The 12,904-nt window shown below is 41.8% G+C and overlaps 3 protein-coding genes across 4 annotated transcripts in view; 2 read left to right on the top strand and 1 right to left on the bottom strand.

Annotated features, from left to right (window-relative positions):
• The window catches only part of zgc:163014 (uncharacterized protein LOC100038766 homolog), a 7,720-nt gene extending 4,037 nt beyond the window's left edge, over positions 1-3,683 (top strand). Inside the window, exons 8-13 of the mRNA XM_035674141.1 lie at positions 1,636-1,823; positions 1,933-2,129; positions 2,213-2,304; positions 2,392-2,446; positions 2,722-2,819; positions 3,028-3,683. Coding sequence (XP_035530034.1) covers positions 1,636-1,823; positions 1,933-2,129; positions 2,213-2,304; positions 2,392-2,446; positions 2,722-2,819; positions 3,028-3,257 — 860 coding nt within the window. The 3' untranslated portion in view covers positions 3,258-3,683. The remainder of the gene's footprint in view (positions 1-1,635; positions 1,824-1,932; positions 2,130-2,212; positions 2,305-2,391; positions 2,447-2,721; positions 2,820-3,027) is intronic.
• A 41-nt stretch (positions 3,684-3,724) lies between these two features.
• Positions 3,725-5,859, bottom strand: gstz1 (glutathione S-transferase zeta 1). Of its 2 annotated transcripts, none has more exons than XM_035674143.1 (9): positions 5,610-5,859; positions 5,187-5,238; positions 5,026-5,093; positions 4,810-4,890; positions 4,582-4,707; positions 4,413-4,488; positions 4,268-4,320; positions 4,135-4,184; positions 3,725-3,923 (listed from the first exon to the last, which is right to left on the bottom strand). In XM_035674143.1, the coding sequence occupies exons 1-9, from the start codon at positions 5,637-5,639 to the stop codon at positions 3,797-3,799; spliced, it is 663 nt and encodes a 220-aa protein (XP_035530036.1). In that variant the 5' UTR covers positions 5,640-5,859; the 3' UTR covers positions 3,725-3,796. The 2 variants fall into 2 exon arrangements, with proteins under 2 accessions (XP_035530036.1, XP_035530037.1); XM_035674144.1 differs by lacking the exon at positions 5,610-5,859 and adding an exon at positions 5,346-5,469.
• Positions 5,860-6,046: 187 nt separating this feature from the next.
• aldh6a1 (aldehyde dehydrogenase 6 family, member A1) lies at positions 6,047-12,876 on the top strand. Its single transcript, XM_035674142.1, has 12 exons — positions 6,047-6,201; positions 6,631-6,672; positions 6,784-6,858; positions 7,399-7,560; positions 7,790-7,868; positions 8,621-8,923; positions 9,795-9,916; positions 10,263-10,452; positions 10,947-11,128; positions 11,244-11,423; positions 12,301-12,399; positions 12,498-12,876. Exons 1-12 carry the CDS (start codon positions 6,163-6,165, stop codon positions 12,600-12,602), a joined length of 1,578 nt encoding a protein of 525 aa, XP_035530035.1. The 5' UTR covers positions 6,047-6,162; the 3' UTR covers positions 12,603-12,876.
• Positions 12,877-12,904: the final 28 nt, after the last annotated feature.

Raw genomic sequence — 12,904 nt, 5'->3', positions numbered from 1 at the left:
ACACTCCAGATATACAAACAACATATTATACACACAACATATATGATTGATGATGAGATGAGCTGTGCCTCAGGATATAAGGACTTTAAGGCTTCCTGTGCTATCTTAAAAGTTTCTCACTCAGGAGCAAGCAGAATATGAATAGAACTTGAGAATGGTTGCATTTGACCTCAAAGATCCTGTTAGACTCTCCCTGCTAATGTCCCATTGGTTCCAACGCAGTTACATGGGTTTCATGATTTATAGATATGTTTCAAAATTTAAATGTTTCCTTTGTCTAAAATACTTGAACTATTAAGATCCTAGCAGCCAGATATGGGTCTGTCCTTCTAAAGTCAAAAATGTTGATAAGCACATTTTTACTTGCTCCAGGGCTCAGAGTCTGGGCAAAGAGCTTGAGGAAACAATAGCAGATCAAAATCCGGATTTTGCTCTCAACATCCAGATCTAAAAACTGGGAGATTGTTAACAGCATCAATCAACATCAATTCTGTGTGGTGCTTACTTGATAGTTTTGCCATTGACACACATAAATAGAGCACAGGAATGGATGCTCTCAAACATACACTCCCACTGTAGCACCACCCTACAGTAAACAACCTCCTTCTACCAATGCAGGATCAGGGCCACTCAGCCCAGTGTGCACCCCCACTCTTTCTGGTTGCAACAGGGTCAACACGAGGCAGATATATGTGTGTATGTGTGTTTCTGGCCTACAAAGACACAATCAGACAACAATAGACCTCTAGCCACTGAATACAACCACACCCTGACTCTGCCATAGACTATCAACAAACACATCTCTGTTTGCTCTCGTCTACAGTGGCAGGGTATCTGTCTGCTCTCTTACAGTTTGACACAGTCAATAACTGGAACCGATGACTGCTCTGACTCTTGTTGACTCATTGTTTAAATGTTGTGATTTCTAGATTGCATTTTTACTGTATTATATTCAGGCAAAATTCTTCTACCAGCTTTTGCACTACCATGACCTGGAACAGGATTCACCAGCTGCCTCTAAAGGGGCGCCACCACCATAGTGCATTTACTGTTAAGCTGTAGCCTTATCAATTTGGGATCACAAAGGAAAACACAGAGTTTGAGATAGACTGTCTCATTGGTTAAAGTCCCCTCCAGTCAAAAACATGTTTTTCTCCCTGTCCCTACAGTGTGCGGTTTGAATGCTGTCTGTGCAGTTTGACTCTAGAAGGATGTTTTCACATTCATCTGCTGACAGTGGAAAGTTTCTCTGTGCTCATTATAAATCTGATTTTTAAGGGGCGGGGCCTAACTTGTGACTTGTGACATCGCAAATAGTTAGGAAGTCAGTCCTGGTCCAGTAAGCAACTTATACAGTGTGATATAGAAGCCTGAATCCACCAGAGCACATACACTGAGAATGGACAGTGAAGTAGGAGACATCTTGTGTCCGACAGGAAAACTTTAAAAATGAACAACATTTGCAGAATTTAAATAATTCTTTTTTATTTTTTAAATTTTTTTTTGCGGAAAAACAGATTATTGTTCCAAGTAGATTTCTTTTTTTTTTTAATATATATGTTTAGCCCTCAAGCCTTTGCGCACTGAACATGATGCGTTTTCCCACATTTTATCACCTTTTTGACCTCTTCCCAGACAGTGACTTCTGGTTCCCCATGAACTCCTCTGCTTCTGGACCCACACCGCCGTGTGCCCGAGGACACTCTGCGACCTATGACCCAGACTCTAAGTCGGTCTTTGTTTACGGTGGCCTGAGGGAGGGTCAGCGCTACAGCGAGCTGTACATCCTTAATACTCTGACCTGGAAATGGAAGCTTGTCACTGTGGGTTTGTTGCAAGTTACTAACAGGAGTTTTTCTTATCAAATCCTCAAGCAGAGTTACAGGAAATGCTTTCCTTTGGTTTGTTTTTGTGGATTTACCCTCCTTTTAGGCAAAAGGAAATGTTCCAAATTTGGCATATCATTCTGCAGCCTTTTATAAGAAAGAGCTTTTTGTCTTTGGTGGAGTTCAGCCGAGCCTTTCCTCTGCGGATAAATCCTGCAGTAATGCTCTGTACATCTTTAACCCAGAGTTTGAACTCTGGTACCAGCCGATTGTGGAGGGGGACAGACCTTTGCCACGGTTTGGGTCAGTCTTCTTTTCAAAAACGACTGCAGTTAGTTTCATGGAAGTACTGCTTTACTTTACATCCTTGTGTTTGTATCACGCAGTCACTCAGCCACACTGATGTCACAGAAGCTGATAATATTTGGCGGACGGAAAACTGCTACGTACCTTAACGATCTCTACGTTCTGGATCTGGGTAAGATGAAGAAGATTCAGTGGCTGTAGTAGGCAACAGTTTTGTGTCCAGATTTAAACTGATATCTTTTTTTCTTAATGAGAGAAGGATTCATGGAGTACACAGCTGTGAAGTGTGGGAACATGCCACCACTGCCTCGAGGGTGAGTACACGATTAATCAACCTTGAGAGATGTCACTCACGTAGCCATCTGGTTTTTTATATTTTTGGTGTCATGGACAGAAAAAAAATCTGCATTTGAATTTAATTGGTTTTAACACAAAATATAATTTCTAAAGACAAAATTCTCTCTGCATTGTTTGTTTTTTAACTCCACATGAAATAACAAAAGTGAATATGCATGTTCAAATATTGTGTATAAACTGGTTTTAGAACAGTAATGGTACATATGAAAAATCTCCTCGCCTACATGGACAGGTTTCACACAGCTCTACCAGTTTCAGACAACAAGATTTTAATCAGTGGAGGCTGCAGTGCCATCGGAGCCCTGCAGGACGTACATATTTTCAACACTGGTAAGTTTGTGTCACTGCCAACAGATTATGTATAGTGAATAACACAAAACTATATCAATGTTATTCACTTTAGTCCATAATTGCTCAATAAGGTTGGTCTTTGGCACTAAAACAGACTTGGGATTTTACTTTAAGTCACCCTGTTATGTATCACAAATCAACTGTTAAAGTGTAAAGTGAATCCCCCCCCGCTGTGATTTCTCCTCAGACACCACCATGTGGAGCTCAGTGGCGTCTCCTCTGCTTTGCTCCAAGCCTCGTGCGGGACACAGCATGATACATTTGGGCTGCTCCACCCTAACGGACGCTGGGAAGCACGAACAAGGTGAAAATGTCGGCGTCCGCGTCACATTGTTGGTGTTTGGTGGTTCAGATTGCTCCGGTACCTTCTACAACGACACAGTCAGGTGCACAGTGGAGGTCCCTGGTGACAGCTGATGGATTCATTAGGGAGGAAATCTGAACAAGACAATTGTTTTTACCATTTTTAAACAGTGGAGGCGGAGACGCTGTGATCTGCTGTGATAATACGAGAAAAATGGCACCTGCATGTGTATGCATCTATAACTGTTATTTTTCTGCCTGGTTGTTTGTCTTTACATGTTTAAATGTTTGAACTTCTGTATGATGTATTCTACAGCTTTATTTTAGCTTGATTTATGCCTCTTTAATAACCATCAATACTTCCCCTACACAGACAACATGCTGCGAGCTGTGAGCTGAGGGGTTTTGCACTTTGCATAACAAATCTGTGATCTGCATGTTTTACACATTTCTTTGTTGTTTACCTTGTCCCCACATATTGGTATGTATTTGCGGGTAACATGCTGGATAAAGTCAAAATTCTAATAAATATTTTTAACTCAAAGTTTCTTGTTATTTAAAGTAACAACACTAAAAACAGATTATATTCACTGCATTTTATTTAACAATATACAAAGTTGCATGGCTGTCTCTAAAGCTGCTCAGGTGGCGTTCTATGCACGCAGATCCACAGGTGTGTCTGGTTGCCTGGACGGGTGGCTCTCTTTGAAAGCTTCAATCTCAACTAAGGCTTCATTTAACCTTTTGATAGTTGGATACTGCCCGACGTCCACTTTGAATCTATAGATATTAAAGACATAAAGAGGTCATGCTTCTCTTTAGAAGTTCAGCAGGCTCTTTGGCACATTTGATGTAAACAGAAACAGACATGCTATAACTCTTATCAAGTACAAAATGCCATGACATTCATGATGATCTCTTTTATTTCGGGGTGACTGAGTATTAATCTGGCATTTATGTTGCACTTTTTCTGAAATGTCTGATTACATACCGCTCTGCATTGTAGACTTGTGGGACCAGACAGATGTCTGCCATGGATATCTGAAAGGTAAACAGTGAGTTAGAAGATACATTTCTGCTGTATATCACACTGTTACTCTTTAATACGATAGCCATGCTCTTACCTCATCACCTACACAATATTTCCCTGCTGTTTGCTTCAGAATGGGCTCAAGAGCTGGAAGAGAAAGGTGCACATAAATAATATTGTAAAGGGAAGTGAAGCGTTGAAGTCTGGATGTATAGTTGAGAAGATGAGCTTTCACTAACCTTGAAAGCCCCGATCAATAAAGTGCTGAGCCCAATGCATCTTTTCTGCTCCTATTTTCTGAATCACGTACAGATTCTGAAACATTCAGGAATGAATCCATACTGTGAACTTGCACTTTGGTAATGCTTCAGTATGACTTTGTTATGATTTGGACTGTGCTGTTCTCACCTGCAGTGGCTGTATCCCGGAGGCAATGAGATCACTTATCATCCGAACCTGGGCACGTTTCTGTGGGTCTGCTGGAAGAAGCCGAGGGCCTGGCCTGGTCTCATCGATGTACTGGATCACTGCCAGCTGTGTGAGCAAGAAACCATTTCCATCAGTATTTCAGTTGGTTAACTAAAACACGGTGTTGTAGGACGGACATGAACACAGGTGAAGAGTTTGGGGACTCACTGACTGAGAGAGGGTGATTCCATCTATTTCAACTGCAGGCACTTGTTGCATGGGGTTTAATGTCTTGTACTCTTGTGTAAGCTTGAGAACATTTAGAAGATTTTTTAACATGTATATGCACACATTGTTCATTTAAGACCAGAGTAGCCAATAACACTTTGTAATGCTCATGATCATGTACAGTCATGTCAGTGTGTAATTTTTGCATTGATATACCTGCTGACCTCCATCTTTGATTAGATTGACTGGAACCTGGTCATATTCAATACCTTTGAGAGCAAAGGCTGGTGCACAAAAGGTTAATTATTATCTCGTTCACATCAAAATACTTTTAAGTAAATACAGTTTAAGCAGTCAAATGATGTGTCGAGACTTACCAATGCGGACTCTCCAGGAGCAGGAGCTTCTGAAATATCCATGAAGAACAGGCTGTGCAGAAACACAAAACAGAAAAAAACCTTCAGTCCATTTGAAAACACATCACATTTCCCTTTGGACATATTTAACTTCTAACTAAAATCTGTCTACTGGTTCACCTTAGTTTGGGTTGCCATAGCTTTTTTTTTATTCCTCTACTTTTCTGAACTTTTCTGACTGAATCAACTAGTGCAAGTAGTTTTTCAGTCTAACAGTATCATCATCCTCCAGCAGCCAATAGGATGTGCTCCTAAAATCCCTCCTACCTACTCTTTGGTCCATGACTAAGCAACATCTGGGCTTCACATGGTTCACATTAGCGACCTGGTGCGCGCGCACACACACACACACTTAGCAAACAGCCAACAATGGTATTACAGTACCTTGGCGAGGCAAACAAAGGACAAGTGCATTGTTGTGTCTGTGATAACGTTATCGCTTTTATTTTTTGAGGGGGGTTACGCTGTGCTGCTTGCTCAAAGACACGTCGAATACGTCCTGCACATTTCACAGAGAAGTCCCTCTTCTTTGTCTTCAATGACGAGTTTATAATGCACTCTGCTAAAATTCAGAACAGACAGCTTAGTTCAAGCTCAGAGCTTCTGGTCACAGTTCAGCTCCGGGTTGCGTAACTTCCAGCCAGAATGCCGAATCATTTTTATCCAATCATTAGCCGAGTATCACAGTTAAGGCGGGATTATCTAAAACCTCGCACGCGGATTGGATAGAATGCGCTCACAGTTGGCCAATCAGGCCGCGTTATTCATGGGAGTGCGAACACGGAGCGAATAGCGAGCGGCGGTTTTGCTCAGAGCCCGCCCACAGGTAATACATGTCCGTGAGGGAGGAAAGCTTCATGTTGTCTCCTGCTGGCCACCGTCCTACCTGGGGGAGCTGGTCAACTCAGGTCGGCCTGCGCTTAATAACATTTCCACCATGGCGACAACTGCACTAAGATCAGTGCTAAAGGCAAAGGTAAGACAAGTGTAATAGCTTTTAAAACTCTCCTCAGAAGCATATGACGCAGGCAGCTTTGGCAGCTCACATTGTTTATAAAGTGCCAGGTGTCATGTGCTGCAGGATTTCTGAGGTCTGAAGTGGCCTAACTTTAACTGTTCTCTCTGTGTGCTCTAACACAAATAAAATCTCTGCACTTAAAGGCTTGACTGCTTTTATCTTCCACTCCAGTCCTGTCAGCTTGACTTTGTCCCCTTCAAGTCTTTTCATTGCTTGTAGTTGCTCATTAATCTTGTAGACACAGAAGTCTGCAGGAGGAAACAGCTGGTTTTGTACATTTAATGTTTGACATAATATGTGAACCAAACTTAGTCACTGTTTTTAGAATAATGAATAATATTTATTGAATTTGATGATTTCAGACTCCCTGCTGTGTTTCTTTCTCAGGTCCCACTTAAAGTTGGCTGCATGTGCTACTCCTCCTCAGTGGTGAGTTGAGAACAGTGGACACTTAATTGTCTGCTGTTACACTTTGCATCAAATGTCATACATGCATAATGAACCTGTGGACTGAATGCATATGTGACACTCTCCTCTCAGCCTACCACCAAGCTCTTCATCGATGGGAAGTTTGTTGAATCCAAGACTTCAGAATGGCTGGATATTCACAACCCCGTAAGTATTCTACCTGGCCTGGATCCTCAAACACTTTTGCACTTTTTTCCCCACCAAATTCACGTATGTAGCTGGGTAAGGTACATCCTGCTGTTGTTTGCTTAACCTGTTACACAATGTTTTATGTATGTGCACGTGTATGGGTAAAACTGGTTTCTGTAGTTATTGTAAGTTAAAAAAACAAAAGAAATTTGCATTAAGCTTTGTTATATGAACAAATTTACAGTATCGACACACCAAAATTAAAAACAAAATTTAAAGTGTAAAATAAGTCAAATAATACCAAAATAACTGATTGCCAATGAAGAGTTATTACTTAAACCTTCACTTGGATAGGAAGTCATAACCTGAGAATCATTAATGTTTCCTCAAGGACTGAGCGGAATTTTTTTTGTCATTTGTACCTGATAAACTGCAAGTGAATGGCCCGTGTATCTGTTAAACATCTGCTCGAGTTCACCCTTTACGTAACATTTAGCCCCTGCTGATTCAAAGTAATTCATCTTCGGTGCATTAATGTTGCATTTATATTCTTTGCAGGCTACCAACGAGGTGATCTCACGTGTGCCTAAAGCCACCCAGGAGGAGATGTTGGCTGCCGTGGACTCGTGCTCTAGAGCCTTTCGCTCCTGGTCCGAGACCTCCATCTTGGCTCGGCAGCAGGTCTTTCTTCGCTATCAACAGCTTATCAAGGACAACATTGTAAGTCAAAGGGTCAGAAAGTATAATAAGGTGCAAATGAAAGCAAGAGTTTACCATTACCTTTCAACTTGATTATTTAATGATTTATTATTAAGTTTAACAACTGTTACATTTTTACACCTTAGTTGAGAGCCTGCTCTTTTCATTGCATACTAAGACTCTAGTTCAGATTATATTAAATCTAAAGCTGAAAACAAAGGACTGACACAAGGGTCGTGTTATGTTTCAGAAAGAACTTGCCAAGGCTATCACAGTGGAACAGGGCAAGACCCTTGCAGATGCAGAGGGGGATGTGTTCAGAGGATTGCGTAAGTTTATCTCACTGATGCACAAGCACACATACACACTTACAAAGGGCACAAATAGGTAAACGTTTGCATTTCATGTAGGCTTTTACTTTGTGGTTGCAGGAATAGTTAATGAGTTATACTGAACCCAAACAATGATTTTCTTATGATTGCTAATAATTACTGCTGTTATTTACCGCCTACAAATAGTTCATAGATTATTTGTAACATTTCAGCTGTTTTGCTTTTTCTGTAAATGTTTAACAGATTATCTAAAGAGTATATCTGAGAATTTATGAACATACCCTAACCAAGATGTTTTTTGTGCCTAACCTAACCAAACCTAAAATATAAAAAAATGGTTGGATCTAAATTAATAAGCTGTTAAAGTGTAACAGATACTCTAAAAAGCTTTCTTTTTCTCCTCCTTATCTTATCTTTAAGTAATGAATTATTGATAAGAGTGTTAACACTGGTCATTACAAATTAAGGACACAATCCTATACTTTAAAGGAGAGGCGTACCTTCTCTGAGTTTGTTGAAATTTCCCACTGGAGACATTTTCTCAGTTTACACACAAAGTCAACACACTCAATACTTGTCTCAGTACAGCAGATCATTCACAGACACACACACACAGCTTTTTAAAAATAGATGGTTATCAATATACCAGTCACAAACCCTTTTTTTTATAGCTTTACACATCAAACAAAAAGGAACCAAAATCAATGAACTCCTGTGTTGCATTCTCTGTTTATTCCTTCTCTTTGCAGAGGTTGTGGAGCACGCCTGCAGCATCACCTCCCTGATGCTCGGCGAAACCCTCCCGTCCATCACCAAGGACATGGATACCTACACCTACCGCCTGCCCCTCGGTGTGTGCGCTGGCATCGCCCCCTTCAACTTCCCTGCCATGATCCCCCTGTGGATGTTCCCCATGGGCATGGTGTGCGGCAACACCTACCTGCTGAAGCCTTCAGAGCGGGTGCCGACCTGCGCCATGCTGCTGGTCAAAATGATGCAGGATGCCGGTGCACCAGACGGGACCCTTAACGTCATCCACGGCCAACACGCTGGTAAGAGTTGGTCTCTGTTTCCTTTTAGCCGTCGATTGTTAGGACATACCGTTTGACGTCCGATCCTAATATATAGTGTAGCTACAAGGCAGTGTAAATGATGAAACTGTATTATTTAGGGCAGATGAAGAAATTAAAATGTCCAAAATTAGTTTTGTACTATAACTCTCATACATCCCGCTGTAAACATATTCCTGCATTTCTTAATAGAATAGAATTCTACATGACTTTTCTTTGTTATTTTTATAACAGCAGTACATATCGGTCATCGGCAGCCCTGCTTTCTATGTATTGGCATCGGCCATTGAAAACTCCATATCGGTCGACCGCTTTATATTTCACCAGCACTAAAGCTGTGTCAGCCCTGCCAGTAAAAATGATGTCTCTACTCTACTGCTATGATTGATCACTTGTTAAACATGTTTTTCCACATACAGTTTGTCTAGACTGGACCATAAATAATGTCTTTTAAATTCTGGAATTAATCAAGAAAATATTTGGTAGATTAATCAATAATGAAAATAATTAGTTGCAGTCTTACATCCAATAGGACACAAATCTTTTTTGGTACATTGAGGAATATGACAAAAAATAGGAATGAGGTCCATCGCAAATTGTGATAGCACAAGGTTTTAAAATGTCTGACTTAGTAGTGGAAGCAAGCTCATTTTAGCAATTCTGAGGCTGATGGAATGTATAAAAATCTCAATTTTCTATAAATCTTATAATTGACTTGTCATTTCTGCATTGGGATAATTGCTTGATACTGTAAAGCATTACCACACAGTATTTGAAATATCAGTGGTTATTATTATTGTGTTTAATTAAAGAAAATATCTAAGTTAATACAGTTTGTGTCTTTCTGCCACAGCTGTGAATTTCATCTGTGACCACCCGGCCATCAAGGCCATCAGCTTTGTAGGCTCAAATCAAGCTGGGGAATATATTTACGAGAGGGGCTCTAAAAACGGCAAGAGGGTCCAGTCGAACATGGTGAGTATCAAATGATAAAGCAACACAGGTGTAATGTCTGACACTTGCTGTAAATGTCCAGAAGGTGGCAGCATTGTCCAACAGATTGTTGACCCTCATCGCTCCTCCTCACTGCCAGCTGTACAGAGGAGAGAGGGTGCAAGCTGTGCATCCCTGTTGAAGATTTATTTTTTTAATTGACGTGTATCTACCCCATATGGTCTAAAATGTGGAACAAATTTACTATATAAAATTTGTAGGCTGTTTGTATATAATTTTCTGATATTATGTTCTCACTTGTGACTAACCAGTTGCTGTAATGTGGAGATCAAACAGCAGAAGGCTAACCACTTCTCATGTACTATAGGGAGCCAAGAACCATGGTGTGGTGATGCCTGATGCCAACAAGGAGAACACTCTGAACCAGCTCGTGGGTGCAGCGTTCGGGGCTGCGGGACAGCGCTGCATGGCTCTGTCCACAGCCATCCTGGTGGGCGAGGCACGCAGCTGGCTGCCGGAGTTGGTGGAGCGAGCCAAGGCCCTGCGCGTGAACGCAGGTACCGCAACCCGTCAGCCCACCCTTCACCTCTGTCTCTCCTGGGCCCATGGGAGCCTTCAGTTTTGTCATCTCGGGGGCCACCCACAACGCCCTGACCACACCTCTCGCCTTTTTCTCTGTTGTAACTTCACATTGGAGTCAGCTGGGACATAGGGCTTGTTGAGTCAGCCATGCTGCAAATTTGTGGCCAGATCTGCAGCCCAGACCTAAATAGCGGTTCAGAGCGTCAAATGCTTTGAGAAGCTAAGTTGATGTGGAGTAAAATGAAGAATCATTCTCCCCATTTCCAGTGATATGGACTCTAATTTGTGTAGTAGACAGGAAAACCGTAAGTATCCATTTTTCAGGGAGTGCCTCAGGGTGCCCCTCGTCCTGGCTTTTGCGTGTTTGTGGCAAAAGCCTTATGTGAAAGTCAGTGCCCTTAATTTGCTCACATCATGCGAGTGCCACAGTATGTAACCTTATAGCTGGTTGTTTCTGGGGCCCTGCTAGGAGACCAGCCTGGTGCGGACGTGGGGCCTCTGATCTCTCCCCAGGCCAAGGAGAGAGTGTGCAGTCTGATCCAGAGTGGTGTGGATGAGGGAGCTAAGCTGCTCCTGGATGGGCGAAACGTCAATGTCAAGGGTTATGAGCACGGCAACTTTGTGGGTCCCACCATCATCGGCAACGTCACTGTACGTGGTTTTAATCTATTTATTTCCACATACGTTTTTGCGCCCAAGTACCTTTTTTAAGAACAAGTCTAAAACTAAACTGCCAGTAAGAGTTTTCACTCTTCTGCTCTCACAGCCTGCGATGAAGTGCTACTCTGAGGAGATCTTCGGGCCTGTGTTGGTTGTTCTCGAGGCAGACACTCTGGACGATGCCATCAGTTTGGTCAACAGCAACCCCTATGGCAACGGCACAGCTATCTTCACCACAAATGGCGCCACTGCACGCAAATACACGCACGAGGTGGATGTGGGCCAGGTGAGTGGCTGCAGCCTCCAAATGTGTTCCTCTGTTTTGGGAGAAAGGAGACATTCACATCCCTCTGTCATGTGCATACAGCATCTCAAGCAGGGAGCACATCACATTTCTGTTTGAAAACTTTCACAAACATTAAAACAATTATTTTCCATGTCAAGTATAGCCCTGTTTGCTCATGACCTAAAATACACACATTCGGCAACCCCCTTCCCTCCACTTCCCAACCAGTCAAGACTACAAATAGCTACAGCAAATATGTGTCTGTTAAATGAAAACAGGGGGACATAGAAACATTTTTCCGGGTAGTATTCGAGGAGGGAAATCTTAAATTAAACCCAAAAGGGATTCCTAGGATCCTGTTCAACGTTTTAGCATAAATATGTGCAGCTTCTACCCTGTTTGTTTGCCTATGGAGCCTTAGTTATGCCTTGTATTTGCTGTTCACATGTCGGGGAATGCTGTGCAGGCCATGTGCTGTTCTCCTCTCCAAACCTCGATGCAACAAACATCTACTTTTCCTTTTTTTTTTTTCCCTTGCTGCACCTTCGCCAAAAGGCCTTAGTGTGTGCAAACTTATTCTTGCTGTTTCAAACATTCAAAACCAACCATGCCATGCCTCTATTGCCTTCATAACAAAATGTTTTATTTAGTTTTTTTTCCCTTTCATATGACCATGCTGTTCTTTAGAAACTGCAATGTAAGCCACAGGTTTAGCTTTGTTTAGTGCGATCATGTAAGCTTGTTTTTTAAACAGCATGGATGTACCACATCTCTCATCATCCACATCTTACTCATCCTAGCAATTTAGGATCTCGGGGAATTGTTTTACAAAGCTTCCACTTATGGAAATGAAAGGGAAAATACTTGTTTTCTGCAGGTTGGAGTCAATGTGCCCATCCCTGTTCCACTGCCTATGTTCTCCTTCACTGGATCAAGAGGATCCTTCAGAGGGGACATGAACTTCTACGGAAAACAAGTATGAAATAAACAAAAGCATTGTTTTGGTACAGCTTAAAATAACACAGTGAGTTTGTTCTGAGTTTTGATGTAAATGTTTTTATTTTTACCATCCAGGGCATCCAGTTCTACACACAAATCAAAACTGTAACCTCACAATGGAAAGCTGAAGATGCCACCTTGAAAAGTCCTGCAGTTACCATGCCTACTATGGGACGCTAAATACTCCCTCCAAGTGCTGCTGTCCAGTCAGATAAACCAGAAGAACTCTTCTTAACCTTTCTTCCGCCTAAAAAACAGACTTACATGATCAATGTGAATAGCTCATGAATACAGGTTATCAGTTAATACCCCACCCTATGAAGACTTTATATATGTATAGATACTCTGTAAATGTGAACCACTGTGGCCATTTTAACTATGCAAAAGATCTGTGCAGCTGAGCTCATGTTATTGGGTCATTGTCATTTCCTCAAATACACCAATACTGAAACACTCCCCGTGTAGTGTGTGTGTGTGTGTGT

Source organism: Morone saxatilis, unplaced genomic scaffold, assembly GCF_004916995.1.
Source record: "Morone saxatilis isolate NCDOM2014 unplaced genomic scaffold, NCSU_SB_2.0 Contig3, whole genome shotgun sequence".
In the NCBI taxonomy this organism is placed as follows: Eukaryota; Metazoa; Chordata; class Actinopteri; family Moronidae; genus Morone; species Morone saxatilis.
The sequence above is the reverse complement of the archived record's forward strand: the minus strand, read 5'-3'. Positions and strand labels throughout refer to the sequence as shown.

Excerpts from the sequence above, each read along its gene's own strand:
- gstz1 (XM_035674143.1), bottom strand. The coding sequence starts at position 5,639 with ATGCACTTGTCCTTTGTTTGCCTCGCCAAG. Across the intron at positions 4,708-4,809 it reads GAATCACCCTCTCTCAGTCA|CTGGCAGTGATCCAGTACAT; the intron begins GTGAGTCCCCAA and ends TTGCTCACACAG. Across the intron at positions 4,321-4,412 it reads TATTGATCGGGGCTTTCAAG|CTCTTGAGCCCATTCTGAAG; the intron begins GTTAGTGAAAGC and ends TTTCTCTTCCAG.
- aldh6a1 (XM_035674142.1), top strand. The coding sequence starts at position 6,163 with ATGGCGACAACTGCACTAAGATCAGTGCTAAAGGCAAAG. Across the intron at positions 7,869-8,620 it reads GGATGTGTTCAGAGGATTGC|AGGTTGTGGAGCACGCCTGC; the intron begins GTAAGTTTATCT and ends TTCTCTTTGCAG. Across the intron at positions 11,129-11,243 it reads CCATCATCGGCAACGTCACT|CCTGCGATGAAGTGCTACTC; the intron begins GTACGTGGTTTT and ends CTGCTCTCACAG.